This window comes from Hordeum vulgare, chromosome 7H, assembly GCF_904849725.1.
Source record: "Hordeum vulgare subsp. vulgare chromosome 7H, MorexV3_pseudomolecules_assembly, whole genome shotgun sequence".
Lineage (NCBI taxonomy): Eukaryota > Viridiplantae > Streptophyta > Magnoliopsida > Poales > Poaceae > Hordeum > Hordeum vulgare.
The window spans coordinates 2,859,817-2,871,490 of NC_058524.1; the positions used below are offsets into that span (position 1 = coordinate 2,859,817).

An 11,674-nucleotide genomic window follows, 5' to 3' on the forward strand; every position below is an offset into this window, starting at 1 on the left:
TTAGGTTACACTCTATAGAAAGGGATGCATAGGCGTCCAACAACACATGATGGAACATCATCACGTAATTAGCAATCTGTAATGATCTGCCCATAAATATAGCATTTCTCTAACCCCGTCCAGCATGCATGCATTAGGCCTCTATTCTACAAAAGAGATGATGTCTTAATTAGAAACGTGTTGTTTTACTTTCCGTACTAGTAGTAAAACATATTTGAATTTGGAATTTATTTGTAAACTAAAAGTATACAGTATAATTCATGGGGCTGCTACGCGTCCACCGACGGATGTTTAATAAACATCCGCCACCTCAACGATCTTTGGATGTATCGGTGCAGCCGTCCGATCTACGTTCCCGCACTCAATAGTTCATGAAACAGAGGTCGAGTTGCAGAAACAATAGCCGCGTTGCGAAAACAATAGATGCGGGGACAGATCTCGCGGTGCCTCATCCTCCTCGCGCTGGCGGGGCTGCTGCTGGCGCTCCTCCGACCGCTGCCATCGACGTCCAGGCGGTCCTTACTGACGCTGCTCGTCGTGCCCAACGCCGACCTTCCGCAGTCGCCCTCGGCGTTCGCGGCCGTCACGGGTCCGACCTTGCCGACGTGCTCCCGGCCTTTGGGAAGCTGGTCACCACGCTGTTTCAGATTCTGAAACAACTGCCCAGTTTCTGAAACAACGATCCAGTTTTAGGAAATGGTTCGCGATTAGACGCTGTTCCAATTTTTGAAACAACTACCCAAGTTCTGAAACAACGGTCCAGTTTCAGAAAACGGTTATTAGGTCGAGGCGAGATCCAACAGACGAGCGGGATGGATCGCGCGGATGAGCAGGTGCAAGGTAAAACTTTCCCATAATTCATTGCTGAAAACAATTTCACAAGGAAGAATCACACGCGAGATTAGGGTATGTATAATTATAAAAAGGTGTGCATGCGCGTCCAACGACACACGAGAAACAGAAGCAAGCTGCTCTGCTAGCTGCTTGGTGTGTGAGTGTGAGCTGAGCTCTGCTCTGCTAGGTGCTAGCTAGCTCGTAATCCATGGCGTTCAACGACGACGAGAAGCCTCCTGCTTCTAATGTTGGCAGTACCAAGGGCCTGGTGACGATCACCACGCCGACGTATAGCAAGGACGCGGCGGCCCTGACGGCGGACGAGGTGACGGCGGTGGTGGAGCTGAACGCCACCTCGTCGACGGCCGTCCGGGAAGGGCTGGATCTGGTGGTGGTGCTGGACGTGAGCGGCAGCATGCGGGGCGAGAAGCTCCAGAGCATGAAGAGGGCGATGCAGTTCGTCATCATGAAGCTCACCCCCGTCGACCGCCTCTCCGTCGTCTCCTTCTCCAGCTCCGCCACCAGGCACTGCCCGCTCCGCTCCGTCACGCAGCAAGCCCAGACCGACCTCAAAGCCATCGTGGACGGCCTTGTCGCCAACGGCGGGACCAACATCAAGGCCGGCTTGGACACCGCCCTGGCCGTCATCGCCGGCCGCGCCACCACCAAAGCGCGCACGCCCAACGTCTTCCTCATGTCCGACGGCCAGCAGACCGACGGCGACGCCAGGCAAGTCGATCCCGGGAACGTGGCGGTCTACACGTTCGGCTTCGGCAAGGACGCCGACCACGCCCTGCTCAGCGACATCGCCAAGAAGTCCCCCGGCGGGACGTTCAACTCGGTGCCGGACGGCGGGAACGTGAGCGCCCCCTTCTCACAGCTCCTCGGCGGGCTCCTGACCATCGTCGCGCAGGACGTGCAGCTCACGCTCACGCCCAAGACGGACGACCCACGGGACCTGGACACCATGACGGTGGCGCCCGGCACCGACTACACGCAGACCACCGACGGCGACGGCGTCATCACCATCAAGTTCGGCACCCTCTTCAGCGGCGAGACCCGCAAGGTGGCCGTCAACTTCACGCTCCTGGAGAGCAGCGACACGGACGATTACGACGCGCCGCTGGCGGAGGCGCAGCACAGCTACACGGTGCAGGGTGCCGTGCAGAACCAGACCCCGCAGGACATCCTCATCAACCGCACCGCGAACCCGCCCGCTGAGGACGCGGTGAGCGGCAAGGCGCGGACGGTGCTGGCGGAGATGGCACGTCGGCAGCACGCCGGCGCGATCGGCGAGGCCCGGGAGATGGCGGACGGGAAGAAGCTGGAGGACGCGCGGTACAAGCTGTCGGACGCTCAGAACGCGCTGGAGGACATCGTGCTGAACGACGGCGAGAAGCTGGTGGGCATGCTCCGGGCGGAGCTGCAGCAGCTCCTGGACCTGATGGAGACGCAGGAGCTGTACGAGGCGGAGGGCCGGCCGTACGCGCTGGCCTCCGAGACGTCGCACGGCCGGCAGCGGTACGCGGCCAGGGGCGGCGACATGGACGCCGTCCGGCTGTTCGCCACGCCGCGCATGGACACCTACCTGGAGCAGGCCAAGAAGTTCGAAGAGGACCCCACTGCGCCGCTGCCGTCGGCGGACGACGACGTCAAGGAGGAGATGGCCGCCAACCCGATCGCCGCCATCTCGGCTCCCATCGCATTCTACATCAGGGTCGCCATCCAGGCGCTGCAGGAGATCGAGCAGCTCGTCGCCCCGTCCACCAAATAAAAAACAACAAGCCATGATTATATTATCACTCCATTTAGTACTACGCGTTTCATCACTCCATGTACTCCATTTTATCTTCATGCGTGATTGTAATTTTCCTGTATCTTAGTTTGCTCCATCCTGAGTTGAAATGAATAAAAGGACACTGTTTAATTAAGGATAATGCTAACTTCCAGTCTACCGATAGTTAGCGACACATCCGTACAATTCGTTTCTACCTGATCGCTTTTATCCCATGCTCGTTTGCATTTGATTTTTTTCCTTCTCTCGATAGTGAATCGTTAGTGTTTTTTTTTTCTGATTTTTTGCTGCATATAATATGAAAATAAAATAAAAGTGTTTGAAAAAGATTCAAACACAGGTGTATGCAATAGTTCTTGAGTCTACTAACCAACTAAGTCACCTTTTGTTGTTGCCTATTGTAGATAAGCAATGCTATTTGAACCTTTCTTATTAATGTCATGTCAGAAAAAATAATAAAGATTGACTTGATAACTTTGACATGACCAGCGTGATAAATATAGTATGAGTAACATAATAACTATAACATGATAAGACTGATAACTACAGTACGAGAAGGTTAAAGCATGGGACAGTATGCTAACTTAACACAAAAATTACCGGTGAAATATTTCAAAAACGTTTTCCCCTTGGATGAAAGATAACATGGTGTTTAAACGTAAGATATTTAGTCTGTGATGCATAAAATTGTCATAAATTTACGTGAAAGTTATCAGAGGAGTAATGTTTCAATGCATTTGCCTCGAATTCAAAGTTAACATGGTGGTTGAACGCAAGTTATGATGTGCTCGGTGCATAAATGACCATGCTATTTACACAGAAGTTATCGAGGCATGTTTGAGTAATGTTTTTTATGGGTAAAAAGTTATTAATATGTTATATGTGAGTTATCGGGTGTCTGGTACGTAAATTACCATACTATATGCACTAGGTTATTAGGGGATATTTCTAGAACATTTCGTCCAAGTTGAAAAGTTATCAGTGTATTTAGATGTAAGTTACCAGGTTAGTTGTACGTAAGTTACCATCTTATTTACACAGAAGTTATCAGGGTATATTTCTACAACTTTTTCATGTCGTATGGTCAAAAAAGCGATATTTTATTTCAACTTGTGAGGGGGCAAATACTGGGTGAGTTGGCTAGTGTGTTAAGATCAGAATATTGAAGTCTTGAGTTCAATTTTCAACTTTAGCATGATTTTTTAGGCTATAAACTACAAATATGGAAACTGCTAGCATCCAGATTTGTTTTCAACATCTTTTTCTCCCAAAAAATAGTAGCCTTAAATTGAAATATGCTTATTTTGATGACAAGAAGATATATCATGCTATTATTAGCGCTAACCGTTGAGAGCATGAAGAGAGATGACATGATTTATTGAAACTAGTGGTTGGGGTCGCCGTTGCGGGCCGCTTGAAAGAAAGTTGTGCTCATCATACCTTTATCTTAAAAAAATATTTTTTTTTTATATTTTTGTAGTATATAACGTTGATATTTGGAAAACAATTCTTGTATATTGCAACCAGTTTTGAAATGACGCATTTTCGGAAAAGTGAAGATGTTTTTCTATTCCAATTTCAAATTTGAAAAATATATCATGTTTTCAAATTCTATAATTTTTAAAAAATTAAACATTAATTTAACAGAAATTAACAAAATTGAAAATTATAAATTTTTTGAATTTCTTAAATTGAATTGGAGAACCTTTTCGAAATTACGAACATTTTTTGAAAATGCAAGCAATTTTTAGAACCGTGAAAAAATTATAAATTTATGAACATTTTTTTAATTGTGAACAAATTTTGGAACCGCGAACATTTTCAACTTGTGAACAAATTTTGAAACATGAACAAATTTCAAATTCATGAACAGAATTATAAAATAACGAACATTTTCCAAATTGTCAACAAATTTTGATTCCTCGTATATTTTTTGAATTGTGAACAAATTACAAATTCATGAACAAAATTATCAGATTTTGAACATTTTTTAAATTGTGAATAAATTTAGAAACCACGAACATTTTTTGAAACGGAGAACGTTTTTCGAATTGTGAACAAGTTTTAAAACATAAAAAAAATTCAAATTCTTGAACAAAAATTTGAAACTATGAACATTTCCCAAACTGTGAACAAAATTGGAAACATGATTTTTTTTCAAATTGTGGTTAAATTCTGAAACCGTAAATATATCTTGAATTCTGAACCAATTTAAAACATGAATAAATTTAAATTCGTAAATAAAATTGTAAGATTATGAACATTTTTCCATAAAATGTGAACATTTTTCGAGTTGTGAACAAATTTTGAAACATGAACAAATTACAAATTTGTTAACAAAACTAAAAAAATTTGAACAAATTTTGAAACCATAAACATGTTTCGACTTGTCAATTTTGTTTGAAGCCTTGAAGACTTTTTGAGTTGTGCAGAAATTGTAAAACCTTAAACTTTTTCAAATTGCGCACAAATTTTAAATTTAAAAAATAAAATAGAAAAGAAAACAGAAAAATGAAAAATGAAAAATGAAAAAAGAAATAAAAATCAGAACAAATCGAAAAAGTGGTTCTGAAAACCTTCTAGAAGTTTTTACAAATCAAATATAACCACCTGGAACCTTTAAAAGTTCCTAAAACCAGAGGCGTCGGAACGTTAAACGGGACAGCCCACCCTGAAACGATCGCTGTTCTATCCTATGCGAAAGAAGCCACATCACTTTCAGTTAGGTGGGTAAACGCACACGAGCTGCCCCGTTAGCACTTTCACCGATCCCCATTTTAAACTGTTATTTGGAGATTTCTAACCGTTTTTCAGAGGTTTCTAACCGTTTTCATAATCTGGAACTTTCTAGAGAATTTTAACCGGTTTTTTTGTAGGTTTGAGAACTTTCTTGAAGATCTCCTGAACCGTTTTTTTTTCTTTATTTTTTTTGTTTTTTTATTTGTGTTTCTGTTTCAAAACTGTGCTAGATTTTCGAAAAATGTTCTGGAATTAAAACAAATATTTCGAAATTTGAGAAAATGTTCTGGAATTTAAAACAATGTTGTGGAATTTGAAAAGATGTTCCAGATTTTGAAAACTGTTCTGGAATTTGAAAAATATTCCGGAATTTTAAAAAATGTTCAATAATTTGAAAATATGTTCCGGAATTTGAAACATGTTCTCGAATTTAAAAAGAAATCCGGAATTTGGAAAACTGTTCCGTAATGTGGAAAAATGTTCCGGAATTTTAAAAATCTTCCGAAAATTTGCAAACAATATTCCGGAATCTGAAAAAAGGTCCCGGAATTTTTTCAAAAGGTTCCACAATTTGAAAAAATATTCCAGAATTTGAAAAAATGTTCCAGAATTTGTAAAAAGGGAAAACAAATATTTGATTTTCTCAAACAAAAAGTAAGCTGGGCCAGCCCATTTTGGGGGCGAGCCCAAGGTGGGCTGGCCCAGCAGCAGGGCCGCGCCTATGTCCCTCTGCAGGAAGTTCCGGATTTAGCTTAATTTTTTGTCCTTTTTGCCGTTTCATTTTTTCTCTTCTGTTTCTTTTTTTTCCTGTTTTTCTATCGTATTTTTGTCACCTAAGTTCATGTTTTAAACCTTTTCATGAAATTTAGAAAACATTCTTGATTTTCTAAAAATGTTCTAAATTTAAAATATTCACCGTATTTCAAAAACATTCATAGCTTTAAAAAATGTTCAAGATTTTCAAAAAATGTTCGCCATTGTTGAACAATGTTCTTTTCTAAAAAATGTTATTGTTTCCATTTTAATTTTTTCCTTTTCCTATTTTTTTGTTTGATATTTTATATTTTTTCAATTTAAAAAATGTTCCCGTTTTAATAGTTTATATTTAAATGTCCGTGCTTCAAAAAGTTTCTGCTTCCAAATTTTTTTCAACTTTTGAAAAATTTCGTGTTTCAAAAGTTATCTTTGAATGCTCCGGTTTTACGAAAAATGTTTCTCTTTTTTAAAAATTTGTTGACAAATTAAAAAAGGAGTTCAAATTTTGTTTGCCAATTCTAAAATTATTCGTGATTTTAAAATGTTCGGAAAGTTTAAAAAGATTCTTAATTTACAAAAAAAATTTGCCGTTTCAAAAAATGTACGTAAGTTCAAAAAATGTTCCTGTTTTCAAAATGTAGATAAGTCCCAAAAATGTTCCCGTTTCAAGAATTTTTCACAAATTTGAAAAAAATGTTCTTTCTTAAGAATAATGTTCTATGTTTGTAAAATGCTCATGTTTTATAATTTTTCTGTAAACTATGAATATTTTTATGTTATCCAAAAAAATTATGTACGTCAAAAATTATTCACGCTTCCAAATTGGTTCACATTATTCTAAAATTGTTCTTGGTTTCAAAAATTGTTTTCAAATTCAAAAAATATTTGGTTGTTAAAAACTTGTTCGCTCTTTGATATTTGTTTGGGCGTTTTCTTAAATTGTTCTCCTTTTCAAAATTTTGTTCTCAACATTCAAGAAATTTTCGTGTATTTAAAAAATTGTTCGTGCTTCCAAATTTGTGCACGTTTTTTGAAAATTGTTCTCGGTTTCAAAAAATTCTCAAAATGCAGAAAATGTTTGTGCTTTCAAATTTGTTCGGTTTTTTTTCAAAAAAATCTCCTTTTCAAATTTTTGTTCTCAAGATTCGAAAAATGTTCGTGCTTTAAAAACTTGTTTGCGCTTCCAAATTTTTTCACTCTTTTTAAAATTGTACCCAATATCAAAATTTGTTGTCAAAATTCCAAAAATGTTTGTGCTTTAAAAATTTGTCTGCACTTTCAAATTTGTTCGGTTTTTTTTTCCAAATTGTTCTTCTTTTCTAAATTTTGTTTTCAAGATTCAAAAAATGTCCGTGCTTGACGGTGAGGAGACTCTACTTGTCTATCGACACTTCATGATTGACGAATATCAGAAATCAGCTGCCAGCATGTGCAATCTTGATGGACATATGTCTGCTGGTCCTGTGGAAGCATTCTCATCTATGCCAGCTGATATGCTTTTTTAACAGGAACGTGTTGTTTCTTGCTAGAAGAGTCTGTTTAGTGAGGACTTCAGGCCACCACACACACATGTGCCACCACATAGGGAAGCATTGCTGAGTCCAAACACACTCAATGCGACGGTCACAAAAGCATTGCCAGACAATATAGCCAGCCAGCCTTACCCGACACGCAAGAAAAGAGAAAGTGACCAGGTAATAGGACGAGGTCAATGCCGCCAGCCAGCCGGTTCAGAAGAGTAAACAAGTTCGGCCCGTCATTGCATGGTGGAATTACCATTTCCAGGTGATCCCGTCCTTCCAAAGGAGCTCAATGATGTTCTGCAGACAGGATTGAGGATTCTGCATGATAAATTTCTATGTAGGGAGAAGTATGCATTCTCCACTGGAGATGGATTTTGCCCTGTTTTTTTAGTGATGGTGCCACCAAATCTTGGTTTGTGCGATGATTTCCCCATGAAAATATTCTATGTGCCGTTCGAAGACATCTTCAACATGTTCCTTCAAATGAAGCTTAGTTCTTCCTTAGTACCCCTATGGGCAATCAATGCTGCCTACACTGGCAAATGTGAGCTCAACAAGGATGTCGCTGTAGCGGACCCTTACCTCATGCACGAGAGCAATGCCAATCACCCTGAGAGCCTACAAGCTATGCGGAAGTATTTGACACACTTCATGATTACCAACATGGACAAAGACTGCCTTCTCGTGCCCTACTATCCGAAGTAAGTCATTTTGTCTAGCTAGATTACTATTTTGTACAATCTCATTATGCATGATTCCAAGTAAAACCATTTATTTGACTTTTTACACAAAGAATATTGTGTCCTCATCGTTGTTACCCTGAAGTTCTCCAAAACTTATTTCTTGGATTCGATGAGGAAAGCGAAAAAAAGATTACAGAGGCATCAAAAAGGTCCTGGATGAAGCACTTTTTGAGTATAGCAGACGGGAAGGAGTGATTAGAGACGGATATCGGAAGTTCGACAAATTTAAAGCGGTACACTTCGGCCACAAAACAAACTTTTGTTGCATGCAGCAGCCAGAAAATAGTGATATAGACGGCTACTACGTCATCCACCACATGGAGGAGTACATACGTGAGGTAGAACGCCTTACAAAGAACTCAGACGTCATCGCATGGGGGAATAAAATGGAGGAAAGTAGCCCGGGAAATAACAGATATGGATTCAGAGGCATCCAAGTGAGTTTCCTACCATCCTCAACAAGGATGACATCGACCATGCCGGGCTTTTCAATGGCGGCGCACCTTCCGACCCGGAGGAGATAAAAGCTCGCCTTCGAAAGTAGGGGCTTGATGATGACGGTCATGTGTCTATCGCATATCCGTCGAAGAAATACGTTAATGATACATATGCCAATATGTAATAGGATAGTGTCAGCTACCTATGTTCTTGGTTTTACTTTACTACTAGCTTGATCACCTACATGTTTGTGTTATCGTACTTCAAAACTTGACTAGCTATCTAGCCTAACTAAGGGCCTCTTTGATTCGTAGGATTTTCAAAATACAAGAATAGAAAAAACGTAGAAATAGAGTGGCATGTCCTTTTCTACACTACAAAATTTGGAAGTGTGTTTGATAGCACAGGAAAAACAAAGGAATTCTACAAAGAGGTTTGAGTGGATGGAAATTTTCCTTCAAAATGTAGTATAAATGAATCCTATGAAAAAATTTCAAAGGATTTCAATCCTATGAATCAAACGGCCATCGTAGGAAAAAATCCTAAGGATCCAAATCCTCCAAAAATCCAATGAAATTCCTTTGTATCAAAGGAGCCCTAATTATTTAAGCACTATGTACGATGTTACATGGTTGTCTTCAATGTCTTTGAATGTCTTTACTTGTTACCTTATTTTGTCATCCGAACGTTCCTGTTCGCAAGCTGCCGCGGCAGCGATTTTCCGATTCTTACAAATGAAGTAATGGCGTGCTGATAAGTTACAACGCCTGCAATGTTTTCTAGTATTTATGATGTCGGAATAATGTGAATGCCATAGATAAAGATCATAATGACGACGTATAACATAATTCGATGCCATAGGTATTCAAAATACCGTTGGCGTTGGGTCGAACACCAACAATATTTTTTAACTGTGGCGTCATATTTGATGGCGTCGGGTATCCATGCCAGCAACTATTTTTGTCACGCCATAGTTAGGCTTTCCTACACGAGTATCACATGTATAAAAAGAATTACCCCGTGCAAACTGGGGTCCCTATGGGCCCCAACGAGTTGTACAACCCTGGTTCCTGCGTGCCCTTGAGGCTTGACCTGCCTCTTGATAGGGGTGAGCCGTTCCGCAGAGGAAGTGAGTTATAGAGGAGAGCATGGATAGAAGGAAAGACATTGGCGGCCAGCATGGAAAGAGCATAACGAGTGATGTCCGGCGAGGAAACGGGGCAATAAAAGATCATCATTGCTATCGTGTGGGGAGGGGATGGTGTCTACTATGGAGAATGCCAATCTTGGCCAACTATTTCCAATCCAACAGATTTAAAATAAATAAATAAATATATGGGTCAGGCCCTAAGACGGCAGGCAAATCGATTGTGTACGTCTACCTACAGCCTGTACATGCCACATACAGATGTGGGTATACCTTATGGTTAAATGACCATATTGTTCTTGTACGGTTTGTGAGAGGGGCAAACCTTTAGACGAGAACACGTTGGCGGTCGGTAGGGAGCGTAGAGAGTGATGTCGGGCGTGGAAACAGGGCAACAGAAGACTACCATCGCTATCGTGTCGGGACGGGAGGGTGTCTGCTATCGAGAATGCCAATCTTGGCCAACTATTTCCAATCTGACGGACTGGAGCGTTGGATGAATGTGAGTTGGCCCAGATAGTTTAGCGGACCAGCTGCCGGGCGCGATTTTTTGGGACATACGGCCACGCGATGCCGAAATCCTGTGCGTTCGCGTGCGCATCGCGATTGCTACTTATTATAGCCTCATTTGCATTACCTGACATGTTAATCCCAGCGCTCGTGAATACGGCCCTGTTTGTTTCAAAAGTTCCGGGACTTTTTTTAGTCACAACTTAAAAGTCCTTAGTCCCTACCCGTTTTGTTTCCAGGGACTAAACAGGGACTAAAGATCATTAAATGACATGTAAAAAGATCATGTTACCCCTGACCATATTATTAAATAACACTTGTTCTGAAGGCACAACGGATGATGATGCACGTTGCCGGGTTGCAGAGATGGAAAAGCCCCGTCCTGCGACACCTCGAATGGCAGTTGATGAGGCACCACGGGCTCGACCAACACCACGTCCAGTGCCCTGGAACAAGGGCCTCCCACGCCCTCTGACGCCTCCGCCAGCAGAAGCTGCGGCAGGGGCGACGAATGGACGTCTGTGAGCGCTGTCGATGCTCACAGACCGGGTCAGGCCTCCTCCTCCCTGAGACACAGCCCCACCACGACCAGGGCCAGCCGAAGGAGAACCATGGACGGCCTGTTCGTCAAGGAGAAGCTGCTGGTAGGAGCCCAAATCGGGGAAGTCATCCACGTTGCTATTCAGATAAAAAAAACCGAATCCCCTTCTCAGATTGCCACCGGCGGAGGAGCCCTGAGATGTCGGTTGATGCGTGCGGAACGGAGAGGGGAGCTGCGTCTCGTCGTCTTCATCCATGGCGGCGGCGGCGGCCGAGCGCACTGGCAGCGGCGGCGGCGGGGGCGGCGGGCGAGGGAACTGGCGGCGGCGTCGGGCGAGGGAACTGGCGGCGGCGGCGGCGGGCGAGGGAACTGGCAGCGGCGGCGGGCGAGGGAACGGGCGGCGGCGGCGGCCGAGCGCACTGGCAGCGGCGGCGGGCGAGGGAACTGGCGGCGGCGGCGGCGGCGGCCGAGCGCACTGGCGACGGCGGCGGCGGCGGACGAGGGAACTGGCGGCGGCGGCGGCGGCCGAGGTGGGAGACGCGAGCGGGAGGTGGAGACACGAGCGGCTGGAGGAGACGAGCGAGCGGATAACGCGATGCGATGGGCAGGGTAGAAAAAAGTTCCAAAAGGTCCCTCCCACAGGTACTT

At 43.1% G+C, this 11,674-nt stretch overlaps 1 protein-coding gene across 1 annotated transcript; it reads left to right on the forward strand.

The window, feature by feature from the left end:
- The first annotated feature begins 882 nt into the window (after positions 1 to 882).
- LOC123410604 (E3 ubiquitin-protein ligase WAV3-like) lies at positions 883 to 2,765 on the forward strand. The gene has a single exon (XM_045103546.1). The coding sequence runs from the start codon at positions 1,043 to 1,045 to the stop codon at positions 2,606 to 2,608; it is 1,566 nt and encodes a 521-aa protein (XP_044959481.1). The 5' UTR covers positions 883 to 1,042; the 3' UTR covers positions 2,609 to 2,765.
- Positions 2,766 to 11,674: the final 8,909 nt, after the last annotated feature.